Source organism: Solea senegalensis, linkage group LG17, assembly GCF_019176455.1.
Source record: "Solea senegalensis isolate Sse05_10M linkage group LG17, IFAPA_SoseM_1, whole genome shotgun sequence".
NCBI classification, from domain to species: Eukaryota; Metazoa; Chordata; class Actinopteri; order Pleuronectiformes; family Soleidae; genus Solea; species Solea senegalensis.
The window spans coordinates 7,169,028-7,185,460 of NC_058037.1; the positions used below are offsets into that span (position 1 = coordinate 7,169,028).

The 16,433-nt window shown below is 41.7% G+C and overlaps 1 protein-coding gene across 1 annotated transcript in view; it reads right to left on the reverse strand.

The window, feature by feature from the left end:
* usta (uronyl 2-sulfotransferase a) overlaps window positions 1-15,411 on the reverse strand; it is a 54,164-nt gene extending 38,753 nt beyond the window's left edge. The window contains exon 1 of the mRNA XM_044048416.1: window positions 14,812-15,411. Within this exon, the coding sequence (XP_043904351.1) occupies window positions 14,812-15,037 (226 nt within the window). The 5' untranslated portion in view covers window positions 15,038-15,411. The remainder of the gene's footprint in view (window positions 1-14,811) is intronic.
* Between the last annotated feature and the right edge of the window lie 1,022 nt (window positions 15,412-16,433).

A 16,433-nucleotide genomic window follows, 5' to 3' on the forward strand; every position in this document is an offset into this window, starting at 1 on the left:
TTCATGCGAGCAATATTATACTGTATATCTTCATTTTTTTTCAGTGTGAGGTTTTTTTATTTTATTTTTGTTGGGCCTTTGAACTTAAATTTCACAAATTCAATCCGATTTTAAACATTTTCAGTACTTTGTGCGCAGGTGTGTTTCTATTGTTTTCATCATTGTAGGTTGTACTCTCTACATTGCACATTCTTATAGCCTCTGTATAAACTGTACATTTAAACATAGTCATGGAAAAAAGCAGCCGAAATGCTCTGAGCTGTAAGAGTTAAAGTTAAGTTACAAGCTCTCCTCTCTTCTGAAGTGTTGACTGTAGCGCAGGTATTTCTTTCACTTTAGTGAGTAAAAGAGACAGTTTCCTTTTAATGAAGCCATTTTTTTTGTCATATGCGAATAATTAAGGTGCATCAAATTCGCCTCCAAATTCTGAATCATTTCATGCTCTTTATTCACATTACCGTTGATGTGCAAAGGCTTTCAAAATCTCATATCGAATAATTTTGACAGTAAAAACTAGAGCAGACACTAACTTATTCCAGGTTTAAAAAAAAAAAAAAAAACTGCCTCCACACCCAGTTTTTAAATGTACTGGTTTAGTGAGAGTTACATGTTTCTGCCATTCAAGAGACGTCATCAGCAGACCGCACATGGGCACCGCTCATACATTTGGTCCGAGTGTATCTGTGGTCACTCGGTGGTCATTTTTGTGCATCAGCTGCTGGTCACAGTTCACAGACTCAGACAGTCTGCGCTGGCCTATAATCAACGTGTCATGTTTGAGATTTTGTGTGGGCAAATGATTTCAGCTCCGTCTATAAATACACACGCAGGAATCCGGCTAAGACAGCAGTCTGGGAGATGACATCGCGAGATGGATTCAAGAAAAAGCAGGCGACGACGATAAAGGAGGCCACAAAGTAAAGGACATGCGAGTAATGAGAAGCAAGTGCAGGTTCTGCATGTCCACCTGTTTCCCTAAAAAAAACAACACTTTGTTTTTAATACTCCACAGAACAGATGTTAAACAGAACACACAAACTCCTCGAAAGGCTGAGTTCAACACTGTGGCTTTCCATCGCTGTGAAAGCTGGGAAATAACCCACACGAGCCCCTGCTGCTCCTTCAAGCCCTTTATTTAGAGCAGCCCACAGGGATCCTTTACTCTTATAAATAGACGAGCAGCAACTTCTACACCTCCGTCTATCTCACGCAAAATCTGACTGAGAAACAGCCGCTGCATTAATGAATGAGGTTAGTGATGGTTGGAAGTTGGAAGGTTCCAACGGCGTGGAACAAGTCAGCGGTGGAGAGTACTTTGGTATAATTATGTGACTTTTACGATGCAATGTTCTACTTTTTTACTTCTGCAAAAGTTGTCTAACAGCTACTGTGCTTTTTAAGATTTCAGTGACCGGTCTGAAATCATTTTTGGGATACTTCGGGATAAACAAACCTTAAACAGTGCCCGCTATTTAAGGTGGAACAACTTCACAAAGTAAGTTAAGTCAATTAAATATAAAGTAAAAAAAAAAAGCCTAAGAGGAATAGTTCTACTTACTTACTTTTTAAGGCTTTTGTTCAAATATGTTCATAGACTTTTCTCATTTTACAATGGCCACAAAAATAGGCCTATTACTTTTTGCTGGTAACACTTTGATCACATTTATACAATAATCAGAGCTCACACACACACACACACATATATATATATACATACATATATATGTATATATATATATATATACATATATATATATATATATATATATATACATATATATATATATATATATACATACATATATATATATATATACATACATATATATATATATATACATATATATATATACATACATATACACATACACATATACATACATATATATACACACACATATATGTATATACTCTAAGGGGAATTAACCATATATATATATATATATATATATATATATATATATATATATATATATATATATATATATATATATATATATATGTATATATATGTATATATATATATGGTTGGTTATTCAGATGTAAAGTAAAGCTTTAAGCAAATATCAAATATGACCTATTTAACATTAATAGTTCACACTTTCAACAAGAGAGAGCAGAAATAAACTGAATTTGTCTTTTTTTGGTAACAAATGTTTTGTTTACTAGTCGCAACAGTGCTGCGCTGACATCTAAGTCCAGGCTCCAGTGAAGCGTGGCCTTTAAGATGGAGCTCCTCTTTAATTTAGCAGTGTGGGCTACGCTACACTAGCTGGTGGTCAGCGGTTTGCTGCAGCCTTCCAGGAACAGCTCATTAGAACAGAAACAAATGATTATAAACAAAACAACACTAAGCTACAGTACATGCTACAGCTGCAGTGATTCAACAGCACGTCCACAAGGAGGATACGTGATGACGGTTTGTGGTTGTGTGGCCAAGATCCTCTCTTTTGTTTTGTTTTTTTGTTTCTGGAAAGACTACAAAGAGCAGGATTGAGTTTAAGGGGACAAAGACAAATGGTTTATGGATGTGTTAGTCATGTTTGCCGATAATCCCCAAAGGCTGTGATCTCAACATTGCATCAACTTTTTTTTAAATCCTTTAATTTCTCCATCTTCTGTTTATAATCTTGTTCCTCGGCAGTTTACACTCAATTATCTGTGTCGCCTTAAGCCAATTTCACGGACCGACATAAAAGCCTTTTGTCTCTCTCTCTCTCTGTCTCAGACAGTGAAAGAGTCTACGATGACAGTGACGAGACAAACGTCCAACTGCATGAAATAACGGGCACTTATTGAGCAACTGCAGACTTGTGCAAACATACAAAACACGCAGAAACACTCAAACATGCAAATGCAAATGGGTGGAGCAGATACAGTAGTCCTCGGAGACACGGTGCGGTTTGGAAATCCTTCAGAGTTGAGTTTATAGTGGAACTGCAAGTTGTGATTAGAGATCCAAATGTCCCCAGCTGGCAGTTCAGCAGCCCGTGCACCCAGTGACACATGGGTGAGTGTGTGTGTGTGTGTGTGTGTGTCAATGTGAGCTTGTGTAGTACATGTCCACTCCGGCGCGGAGGACAACACTGAGGCTGCATCTGTGAGCCAAAGTGTTTGCAGCCTGAGAAAGAATTTGCACAGACTTCCAGACGAAAGAAGAACTGAAAGAGAGTCGAGAGAGAGGAGAAGATAACTGGCATGAGCATGTGCCTAGAGAGAGAGAGAGAGTCCTGCAGGAGCAGGTTGAAATGGAAAACAGAGGGAGGAAGGTGGAGGGGGAGAGAGAGAGAGAGAGAGAAAGGAGGGCTGGATAAACAGTGGAAGAAAGCATGGTAATCCTTGAGGTGAGAAACGCGTGGTGAAGAATTAGAGCAACCTTCTGCAGTGATGGAGAGATTTACAGGACAGACAGGTCCAACTGGCGTTGAGTCAGTCCAGTCCAAACCAGAATGGTGCAAGAGAAAGGTTGTTCTGGCCCAGGCCGGTGGAAACACTACACAACCAGGATCCGGGCCAGTGAACCAGGCCAGACGACTGATGGCTTTTCAAGGGCTTGTAACAACAGCGTGTGTGTGTGTGTGTGTGTGTGTGTGTGTGTGTGAGAAGTAGCACTAAACTACTACACAGACAAGACTTTAACCTCACACTGGGTTTATCCCCTATTCCAACGTGACCTTTCACCTCTTAAAAATCTGAGTCGAGTCAGTGGCGGATTCCATTCTGCTAGGGCTGCAAAATACACGGTGAAACATTTCGATTTCAGCATCATCGTCTGCTTTTCAAATAAACTGAGAAGCTCAAAGGTGAGTTCACAGAATCCGTGCCACACAACTCTCTCTGGGTTTCTCTCCGTACGGCAGCGTCCTGTTTTCATGTTGCCCGGCGACATTCTGCACATAAAGTGATGCATTTAACATCGCGACTGACAGAGGGAAAGGTTAAAGCTTAACACTGACGCTGGTAAAGTGTGACGACAGCAAAAGACTCAAAAGAGTCAGCTCTGCAGCGTCACTTGAGGTGGGGAAAGTCTGATATCATCGAAAAAGAAGACGCACCCACTCCCAGTCCTCATATTCCTGACTCCGTTTGTGAGTCTCCGTCACTCACTGCAGAAACTCAGTTTCAACTTCCAGCTGCTTAGATTGTAACATCTGAGAAACGATTAAAAAAAACCTTTTTTTTCCCCTTTATTTGAGTCTATGATTCACTGCTGTGCGCTCCGGACTGAGCATGTGCGGGGGTAAACATCGCTGACCACGCCCGCCGTCTTCTCCGCCGGACCAATCCCCTGCTGAGAGTAAGGACTCGACCTCGGGCTTGGCCGGACAAGAGAAAGAACAACTTCTTGGAATCTGGGTGTTTGTGTGTCTATGGATAAAGACTTTGTTAACTTTGGACCGTGTCACTTTCACTCAAGATGTCTCCGCAAAACTCTGGAAAAATCTGGAAAAAGTGGTTTTCTTCTGCAGACCAGAAGCTTCCCACTACAGCAAAGCCTCAGCTGTGGCTTCGGTAGCCGGAGCCTCTGTTGTTTGGAGGGTAAACATAAAGAAAGCAAATAAATGTTGATATTGCGCAGCTCTTAAATGTGACAGGTGAAGACAGGGTGTGGATTTTTAGCACTGGCCCTTCGCTCTTTTGGCCGCACGTGACGTGCTGTCACTTTTAGTTTGGGCGTCTGTCTTCGCATAAGAAGCAGGTGTTGAGGGAATAGTGTTTAAGCATAGGGGAGAGACTGAGAGGGAGTCGCGGGGGGAGGAGTGGTGGGAGACAACGGCGGGTTTCAGAGAAGTGGAGCATATTTTGAGACATAGGTGCGAGATCTGGCCCAGGTTAGGTTTGCTTTCCACGGGGGACGAAGACATTCCAACTGAACGTTTGAAAAATGCTCCTCAGACTGTCCTCAGAGCGTCCGCCCCGTCTCCCTGCCATCAATACATTCATCTGTCTCAGAGCAGCCAAGCTCCGGAGCAATGCATATGTTTCATTACTGATAAAGGCATTTATAAGTTTGTGTGCTTGGTGATCACACTTTTATTTTTTTATTATTTCACGTCAAATAGTGGTGACGTTCAAATATTGAGCCATCGCTGGTGTGGGCAAGTAATAAAATGTTAATAACACCTTAACGTCAGCTGCTTAAGGGTGTCAGAGCCAGAGAGTTCTGACTTTGTGAGTGACAGGCCGAAATGATATCAGACTCTGTTTGGATGGGAGGACGGGAGGCGTGACAAGTCATCGCTAGCTTTTCCTTCTTATTTAGTTTGGCCTTCACACACATGTGGAACACCTTTGTATAAAAGTAGATTCTCTCTCGTTTGTGTGCAGAGTGTGTTTCTGGGAAAATAAGCAAAACAGAGAGAAAACTTCCACTGCAGCAAAATCACAAAAAGGAAATGTTCAGTGTAAAGTAATTTCCTTAATACGCTGCATATTTTCAATCAGGAAATGAAAGAGCATGGATACGAGTGTGTGTGTGTGTGTGTGTGTGTGTGTGTGTGTGTTTCCCAGTGTTTCACTATTCCTGACTTCATGGAAATATTGTTTTATTATTATTTAGTGGTCGCTCATTAATCTCAGTTTATTCAGGGACCAACTGTGTTGGACGCAAGGTCATCATAGTTTGGGATTTTAGAGTTAGTTTTAGTTAGTTTTTCAAGCGGGTTTGCTAGTTTTTAATGGTTTTCATTTGTTTTAGTTGTTTGTAATATGGAGTATTTGGAAGGTGATTCAAAAAGGTGATCATATATATTGTGTGTCAAATAAAACAAAAAATATACACTTCATATGAACCCAAAAGGCCTATGTATGAAATACATTTACAAAGAAACCTAAGTTCATTTTCGCCATCATTTTAGTTAGTTTAAGTTTGTTTTGTAAACACACAATGCAGTTTCAGTTAGTTATTATAGTTATCCTTAACTATAATAATCTTGGTTGAGTGGAGACAATTTGACTCAAAGAGAACGTACACGTTCGCCGCCTATGCCGAGTAAATGACAGAGCCCTGGGCTGAAGTGCTATGGAGAAATAATGATCTGTGCTTTGGTGTCACTTTACAAAAAAGAAACTTCTGACAAACTTTGAAAACTTAAAACCTCACCCTCAGGTTTCTGTCACGCTGTCTGGTGAAATAAACACCTGTTGGACTTATCTGTGCGTCTCTTGAAGTGGTTTCTTTCTAGCGCTAAAAACCCAAAGAGCAGAGCAGGAAAAAAGCTTGTCACCGAGTACATGAAGCCATATTTACAATAATGCACAGACTGCACTTACATCCTCAACCACTGGTGATATAAAAAAAAAGTTAATTAGAGCGACTTTACAGAGCTTTGAGACACTTTAACAAAACAACTCTCCCAAATGTCCTCCTTTGACTCTAAACAGGGGGGCATATAAAACTTAAAAGTGTAAACCAACACATAGTGGTTTTAACAACATGGGCTGGGCATTGCTGGTCTATCTGCCTCGCTGTATATTTAAGGCTGCTATTTTAAACCACTATATATTTTTTCATTGCCATGCAATGAGGCGAGCAGGCAGAGCTGTGGTGAACTCTCTCAGAATAAAAGATAGGCAGAGCTCCTCAAACAAGGTATGACGCTTTTGACCACCACCGGGCAAAAGTCCCAGAACAACCGGTGACTTTGGTTCAGGCCGTGTTTGTCCCGAGCTGCGAGGTGTGGGGAGGGGGGAGTCAAAATGCAGTTGTTGAATGAAATTGGAAAATAATTGCTTCGGCCTTGAGTGACCACACAGACCTGCTGTTTGACGACAAGTGTACATGCGGCCAGTTGAATGGAAACGAGCGCGCAACATGTTGGGTGTTCCGACTGAGGCAATAAAACGAGGAATGTTGAGCACCTTCAGCACTCGCCAAAACAAACAAAGAAAAGTTTCTCAAAGGGGGAAAACACATCAGGGCACAAAGACATGGCGAAGGTTAACGCTGATCCAAAAACCAACATGGCAGACTGCAATTATTGTGTTACTAAATCGGGCATGAAAGGACCTCGATTCAGATTAGAAGGTGTATGAACGAAGAAGAGCTGATTAAAGCAGAGCATTCAGCTTATATCTTACAAGCAAATACCTCATTTTCTCACAGGACCTCTCTTTATCCTGGCACTGATCTTCTAAATTATGGGATATACTTATTTGCCTTCTTACAAGCATTAGCCAAGGTACCACCCAGTGGCTGAGGGCCACGAACCACCCACCCATTCATGCACCACCACAGGCGCTGACATTAAAGTCACCACAAGCAGCCGTCATCAGTGTCTTGGCAACAGCGCACAGTTCCTGCTGAAAAAAGAGCTGTTGTACTGTATAATGTGCATTATGTTCTTCAGGACAAAACAAATAGACTCCAACTCTGTGGAATTTATCCCCTTGTACATCATAAAGACTGCTTATAAAAGTGTGAAGAAATAATTAGTCATGGGGAATAAACTTTGAGTAAGTGCATTTCTGGTCAATTCATAAGGCGACAGCCAGCAGATGATAATGTCAGCTCTGTCAAACAGTGACAAAGTCTTTCTGCCAGAACATTAAAAGCTGATGCTGAGTTTAACTGACGCCGAATTGGAATTAAAACCCTTTTCTGACCGGTTGGGAATTGAAAAGGCGAGAAACCTATGTCTATGTTATATGTTATGCACACGGGTTTCGCATGAATGATATTCATGCAATTGTGCTTTTTGGTTTTCTATGTCATACGTTGTCTCTCCACACTTCCTTTTTCACTCAACTCTATCGAAAACTCAAAAAAAACATTTGAAATAAATACAAATAGATTTCACACTTTCCTTTACGTAGAGGAGCAAGTTGCTAACGTCTTAAAGGAATACTTCACCGATTACTAGAATAGAGGAAGTGTTTTTAAAAAATTGTGCTTCCCAACCTCAGTTTCCCCTGAGTGGAGAAATACCTTCATTCTTTTCTTTGTTACGTGCCCACCAGTGACTCTTGGTCCTGTTAGCATAACTGTTAGCAAAGATGGCGGACACTGTTTACATTCTGGGAATGAGGTCCCGTCCATGTACGAGTGGGTCTAAAACGTGCGAGTGGCACCAAGGCTCGGACCAAGTGTCACTGGTCACTGTCACTGAAGAGATTTCTCCACTCAGGGGAAACTGAGGTTGGGAAGAACAATTGTTCAAAAATACAACCCCTATTCTAGTAATACAAATCAGTGAAGTATTCCTTTCATTTGAAAAGCCATTAGCAGTAATTTGTTGAAAGCAGAGGCAGTATATACATATAGATATACATGTACATGTACATGTATATGCCCACAATTTTTTCTTGGCTTTAACTTCGTTGCTCAAAAATTCTTGAACAGCGCTAGCAGCTCTTGTGAATTGGGATTTTTTTTTGTGTGTGTCTTTTTTTTTTACATCTGCTCTCTTTTTCTGTGGCAAAAACAAATGCACTAATGGAGGATAATTACCCTGTGTTGTTTCAGAGAGGGCATGGCAGCCTCTCAGGCACAGAGATGCTAAGTGGTAATGCTAATTGCATCCATTATGTAATCACCCAGCAACGTGACGCTATTCTGATGATTTGGCTTATTGCAAATGAGTTCATATCGCAGTGAGCCAGAGAAAACTGGAAATGAGGACGATCGTCATTCGTCAAAAAAAAAAGGGGAATGTAAAAAGAAACATATGCAAATGAGACTGTGCTTTTAACCTTCATGAATTGTTGATTTAATTAACCAATTTGCTTTCTTTCTTAAATACAATATTACATCATGATGTTGCAGTAACAATATCTGTGATGATATATCGCAGAATTTCAAAATAAAAGTGTTTGTCATGGTATGGAACAATGTATAGTTCACAATAAAAATGTATGGATTTATTTAAAACATAGAGAAATAAATTATTATGACTTGATATCGATTAGAGGGCCACATTAGATGGATCAGAGGGTCGTAAAGTTTGAGACCTCCGCCTTAAAGTAAAAGCAATTTGCCCCTCTGACCCCAAAACACATTAAAAAGCAGGTAAACAAACAGAGCGCAGCTCGGACGACAGACTCGTCCAAACCACTGGGAGTTAGAACCCATCTGATTGTTTTGGCATTTAGTCTGGACGTGACATCAGTTAGGAGTTTGTTTGGGTTTTGTCAGCCCTAATGCTTTTCCTGACACTTCCCTGAGAACTCACATGCTGCAGGTGCAGGGTGTAAAGAGGAAGTCGGCTTAATTGCTTTCACCCCTTAATGAGACTTGTCAGCTTCGGGGTGTTAAGACTGCACACAAAAATATAATTCTATCTCCGACACTTACACACGAGAAGACTTTATCTCCTTTATTTTTTAATTGACCTCGTACGCCTGTGCTTTTCATTGACACATCTGTTCAAACTTTAAACTCAGGGAATGAGTGGACAGTGTCCAGCTTCCACCGCCTCACTGGTCCACACCTGGCCTCTTTTTTAAAAAATGCTGACTGGCAGCTTGACCAGCACCAGTTGGATTGACATAAAAAAAAAGAAAATTAAAAAAAGGAGACCATCACTGTATTGGCTGAATACTCTGAGCCAATAATTCTGTCAGTTTAAAGAACAGAAAATAACTAAATAAAATAAAGACCTTGTTTTTAATATCCTTCCACAGGAAGCAGGTGCACTGGTGTGAGCAGAGCTCCAGAAATCACACTTACAAAGTTCTTCTGCACATGTGTACTTTTGTTTGTTGTTACATTCTGAGTGTGTAGCTCAGAATGAGCAAGACATTAAACGGGATTCAATGCAGAGATTCCCTTAAAGAAATCAAGCAGAGGCACATGACTCGATTGTGTAGCACAAAATTAAAATAACAACAAATAATATTCATCGTCAATAGTAATTAATTGACTGGAACATCCTGTGTTCATTTACCCTCCACATGAGGGACAACATATAGAAACAAACAATCATTCACTCTCACACCTGTGGGTCGTTTAGAGCGTTCAAGTTTTTGTACATGTGGGAGGAGCCAACAACCTTCTTGCTGTGAGGCAACAGTGCTAGCCACATACACCACTGTGTCCCAACACCCTACTGTATGTCTCCTTTACAAACACACATTAATAGAGTGTGACTACAACATCATGTATTAGACATAGTTTAATATACTTTCATTTGGATTTTTCCACCACAAAATGAGAGAAATAATTTGCTAAATAAGAAAATGTGGACTGAGGGCCATCTGCAGAACACCCACAGTCCACCAGCCTGAGAAAGAAAATGTGTTTTAAAGTAAATGAGTGGTAGAGATTTGTCAGTGTCTCTAGGTCAAACGTCTCTGAGGTTGGTCTCTGTCTCGTCTTCTCACGACAGTCAGTCTGTTGATAATATCTGAAATCGTACTAATACCAGCAAACGTGAAACTTAAAGTGACTTAAAAAGTTTCCTCTCGCCCACTTCCTGTTCAGCGCTGCTGTGAATAAGAGGACTGGAGGGATGAGCGAGATCGTAAACCTTCTCCTGTGTCCACACATACCTGCGTCACCTCTAACGCCACCCTGCACTTTAACAGTTCACACACTTTACCTGCCAGTTTGTGGGAGGTGGATTTATGTGTGTGTGTGTGTGTGTGTGTGTGTGTGTGTGTGTGTGTGTGTGTGTGTGTGTGTGTGTGAGGTGAAAAAATCTTTTGAGAAGCAGGACGACGTTTACTGAGAGAGCCGGACCCACTTTGTTCAACGTGTATGATTTATGATGATGATGATGATGATGATATCAGGGACATTCACAAAAGAAGGCCTCTGTGCTTAAGGGTCTATACAAATCTATGACACTCATTTATATGTATAAGAGTTCAGTTTCCTGTGTTTGCCAAACTAATCCTGGAGGATCCAGCAGCAACAAGGTTTGACAGAGCACTGAGGAGAAAATTCCAGATTAATCTCTTTGTTCTGCTGCTCTTTGCTCCGGGGAGCCACGATAGGATGAAGTGCAGGACCAAAGAAAAGCAACACTCATTTTTCTATCGTGGCTCTCAAACTCCCAGAGATCACGACAATACTGAGGGTCAGTGTGAAGTATGATGGTGGTGTGTGCTGAATGTGAATAGCCAAATACAGGCTTCATTGTTTCAAACTCGGAGAACGACAAGTCTTATTTAATCTAAATTCTTTTGTCATATAATCTAATATTTCTCTTTTTTTAAAGGTAATAAATACTAAATAAACAGAGAGGATTCAAACAACAAAGAGTCCCACTCAGTGTCTAACCTTGAACAGTTGCAGGCAGCAGCTTGGAAAATTGAATAATTACTTCTGAAAGACATGCAAATGGAACATTTCAATTCAACATTAACGTTGAATTAGAATGCAGTGTTTGCAATTTGCTAAATTGCATCATTTCCTTTGAAGGAATTTAAACAATGCTTCACCCTGACATCTTCTAGCTGAGTCAACGTCGTGGAGAATCACTGCCGTACACTCGGGTGTCCTTCACTCAAACAGAGGCTTGTGTGAAGGAATATCAGTATGACTGAGAGAGAAGGCTGTAAAGCCAAGTCTGAAGGTCTACACGCCACTTTAGCCTCTGCAGCTATACGTTGAGTGACGCGCTCAAACACCAAACCCACTGCTGAGCCAAACAACACAGCGTCTGTTCCCTCTGCGGTGTGTGTGTGTGTGTGTGTGTGTGTGTGTGTGACCCAGAGAAGCACACACACACATGCACAAAATCGAGCCTCTATTCTCTTCCACACAGACACTCACTCACATTCACTTCCCCGACCAGGAATCCTCACCTTCATCTCGGCACAGTCGCAGCCAAGAGTAACACAGGTCGGCTTAAGGTAAATAAATTGAATCAAATAATAAATAATCACCGTTTGCTCGCTCATGAGAGACTCTGTGAGACTCCAGCACCTATCGCACATACATTATGTATAAGGAGGAGGATTATTAATGGTGAATCACCTCCTTCATTTTCTTCATTTATTATTCATGTGGTTGGGACGGAGCAGAAACAACCTGCAGCATTAGTGACAGTTTGAATCTGTTTCCTGTTTTGCGACACCTCGGTCTATGACACAGAGACGGTAAGACTGAAACTGACTGAGGTCAACTGGAGTGTATACATAGGTGTGTGTGTGTGTGTGTGGGGTGACATTGACAAACCAGGAGACATAAGCTCTAGGCAAGAATAACTTTTCTCCACAAACTTTCTTTCATAGCACCAGCACAGGCCATTTTTGCCACCAAATCAAGAGCTTCTGCACAGCAAACTCTCCACCTTCTCGTCTTCTGTCCTCTCGCTCTCTCCAAGTCCTCAAGAAAACACAGATCTGGCTCTTTTTCCTCATCTCCCCAACCAACATTCAGCCTTTTAATCACAACCTTGCCACCTAGAAAGGTACAGTAAGCAAGATGTCCACTCCATTCCAACAGCCTTTCACCAAAGATCTGAGCCAGACAACAGCACAACTGACTCTGTTGTGTCACGGGAGAATATGACCGATCACAGAGTAAGAGAAGGAAAGAGCAGGTGCTTCTATTGGCTGCATTCAGGTCCCTTCTGGTGCCCCAGCACTGACAAAGCATCCTTCACTGACAAGACACGTAGTCTAGACTGGCTTCATTGTTTCAGAGATGTTGGAGAGTCACCTGTTTGTATCGAAGTATCATTCCAAGAAACGGGGTCGGAGCCTTTTGGGCCTTTTTGTGCCCAAAATGTGTTTACAATAAAACATACAGGAAGTTGTGATTCATTGGAAACGGCTGGTGTAAAAGGTGTTGGATCATGATGGTTTATCATCTATATGGATCCCTATATGAAGTCTTTGGGAAACACTGGTGTATGAAATAGGGCTGCAACGATTAATTGACTCTTCAACTAAAAAATAATCCTCAACTATTGTGATAATCGATTTTTGATCAGTTCGAGTGCTTTTGTTAATAAAACAAACCAGCTCTCTGAGATTTCAGCTTCTTCAACGTGAGTATTTTGTGGTTTTCCTTTGCTCGGTTTAACACAAAAATCATTACAATTGATTGATTCATTGTGGTTTGGGGACCAAATAAGACATTTGAGAACTAATCAGATTCATTAATGATCAAAATAACCCTGGTGTTCCTGCCTACTGCAGCTTTTTCTGGTATCACTCCAACAATGTCACGACATTCACTCAGAAACAAAACCGTTTCTCCTTAAGAAGTGGAGAAGATTACTCATCCAGGTCCCAGTGGAGGTGCTACACTGTAGTTGTACCACGGTTACATAGGACCCCCACACACACACACACACACACACACACACACACACAGCAGACACTCATTCATCTTCTCGCCCTCGTGGTTCACACATGGTTGAACACTTTGATTTTGTCTCTGTGGTAAAATATCTGGTGTGATTGTCTGTGGATTAAGTATCGAAAAATCAGCTGAAATCTTAAACTTGTGTGTGTGTGTGTGTGTGTGGAAACTCCAGAGCCTTCACTTCACAGGCGGCTGTCTGACTGTGTGTGCATTAGGTTTGTGAAATTACAAAATGAACAAGTCTCGACTGGAACAATTTGCAAACTCACATTAGGCTGCAAAGGTTCATCCCAGTGAACATGTGCAGTGAATAACGAATCAAATGACATTTCACAGCAAAAGTAGAACTGAGAGTTACCAACACAGGAAAAACAGCTTCTGACTTGTTTTTTCTGAACAAAAACAAACCAAAGTATCTTGACACTATCTGTGGTGTGTGTGTGTGTGCACGTGTGCATGCGTGTGTGTCAGTGCAAGAAAACCAGTGTGACCCAGGAGATTAGTGGCTGACTTGGTGAGTGACTCGAATTCTGTTCCAGAAGTTTATCACCTCAAAAACCCTTGTGTAGAAAGTAGGTGGGAACTCAAAGAAAATATACACAAGCTGCTGCTGCTGCTGCTGCTGCTGCTGCACCCCGACATGCAGCCGTTCTAGTCACGTGGACAGAGAAATCAGAGTGTCAGCTGAGCACATAAACACACACTTCCTCCTCTGACTCTTCTTTTCCTCAAGACCTGCACTCAACACAGACGGATTAAAAACCACCACATTCTGAATGGTATCACCCAGTATAGTTGGTAATAAAGTCACGTCACAGTGTGAAGTCATATTTGAATGAAAACACATTTTAAGTGCTCATATTTTAAAATGGAAAGCTTTTTTTCCCCCCTACTGTATCAATCACAGAAACTCTGTTGGCTGCACGTCTTAAACATCACCAGCATAAATCCAGCCTTGAATCAAACACTATTGCGCCTTGTTCCACCGGTGCCAGCCGTGCGTAATGAGCGCCGTGTGGCTGCTGCAGCGCACCAGCGGAGGTGTCACTCACTCACTCAGTCAGTCACTCAGTCAGTCACTCAGTCACTCAGTCACCATCCACATACAGTATCAGTCTCAACAGTTGCTGTGCTCCTGTTACCATAACAGATCTCAATCATGCTGCGACAAGTCAGCGCTGAGAGTCAGACGACGCAGAGGAGAACGCATTCCTCAGGTTTGGGTCAGAATCACTTTAAATGTCATGGATTTATTGTGAATAAACAACATTAAGGTGGCGTTACAGCGAACAGTGTGTCATTCTTCTGCAGCTGTCGGTTTTGGTTTGGTTAATGACAGAGGACGTGATAACGCGTTTCTGCGCAAAGAAAGACAGAGTGTCTTTCATAAGAAAACGCGCTGAAAGTCCTTTTCCGAACACACTTTTCCACTCAAAGAAGTCTCTCAACGCTCGCTGCAACTTAGATGGAAAAGAATCTGCTTGACGACGCGCGTCAGCACGAGCTGAGACCAAAAAAAAGAAAAGAAAGAAAGAAAGAAAAAAGTTTCTTACCCAGATATTGTCGGATGTCCAGCAGGATTTTAGGAGGTCCTCCGTTCAGCTGGTAAAAAAGAGAGCCGAAACAGAAGAGGAAGAGTGTAGCCATGCAGAAACCATAACCTCGCAGGGAGAAACGCAGCGGTATGCTGGAGAGTAAGCTGTGCTTTCTGTTGTTTCGCTCTCGCTCTCGGACGTGGTTCGGAGTCTGGTTGTTGCTGCTGCTGAAATTCTTCATCATCTCCTCCTCACAAAGCGCCGTGGAAAGTCACCCATCCGCCCGTGGAAAGTGAAACTTGTCTCCTTGAGATCATTTGAGGCGAACAGCAGCTTGTTGTTCTTTGGAGACAGCTCTATCTCGCTCTCTGTCTCTCTCTCTGTGTGTGTCTCTCTCTCTCTGTGTGTCTCTCTCTCCTCCGCTGCTGCTGCTGCTGCTGCTGCCACGGGGTTTGTTTGTTGCGCACAGCGTTTTCTCTTCTCTTCTGCTCTCGCTGGAGCTTTTTGGATGACTGCTCCTTCCGTTCTTCCAGCAGAGTTAAGAGTCCATCCTTCTGCTCACTCAGTCCCTCTGGGTGTCAGATTACTGAACGTGGAAAGAGGGGAAAAAACTTCCACCTCACTCACACACACACACACGAGGGTTTTCGTTGGATGGCGGCGCGTAAAACAGCGCCACACAGTGTTGTGGAAGAGAAGCGCAGACACTGTTAACAGCTAGACAGTCTGCACAAGTCTGTAAATGAACAGAAGATTACATTACATTACATTACATGTCATTTAGCAGACGCTTTTATCCAAAGCGACTTACAAAAGTGCATTTAAACATTTGGGTACATATAAGAGCTAGAAGTAAGTAAGAGCTTAAGATTAGATTAAACACAATGTCAAACAGTTGTATTATTATTATTCTGAATCGATTATCTTTATTACTATTATTATTATTATTATTATCATCGTCATTAATACAACAATAAATGATCCAAAAAGTTCAGTGAATTACTGTTGTTCAGTAATTCACAAGAAGCTAAAATACAGCATCAGCATATGTCTAACAATGTTTTAATTGTTCATTTAAATATTTATCAGGTCAAACCTCTCCCTCGTCACATACTGCACCACCTTATTATACGCCCATTAATATTGATAAACGTCACACATTAAAGAAGAGTTGTATTTACTGTCACTTTGCTCGGACAGCTCGTCGTTCTCATTGTTCTACGGTTACAGGTAGAATAACGTGAGGGTGTGTGTGTGTGTGTGTGAAGCATTTAGTTGTGGTAGTTAAGGTTAGGGTTAAGGACTAGGGAATGCCTTATGTCAATAAGTGTGTGCTGTTTAAACTTTCCCCTTCCCCTCAGGCCAGCTGTCAGGAGGCCGCGCCGTATATCTTCTTAGCAGCCGAGCCAGACCCCACCATTAGTGACCCCACAGAGGCCGATCCACTTTCACTAGTGACAGCGCAGTCGTCAGGGGAGCTGCAGTGGTTCTAGCCAAAGGTAATAAAGAGGAACAGAGTCATTAAGTTAAGGGTCTTTGCCTTGTGCTTTTCCACAGGTTAAATAACACAGTGGAGTACAGTGTGCTGCATATTGCAAACGGCATAAATAGACTCTCACTGCATCAAGTTTAATGTAATC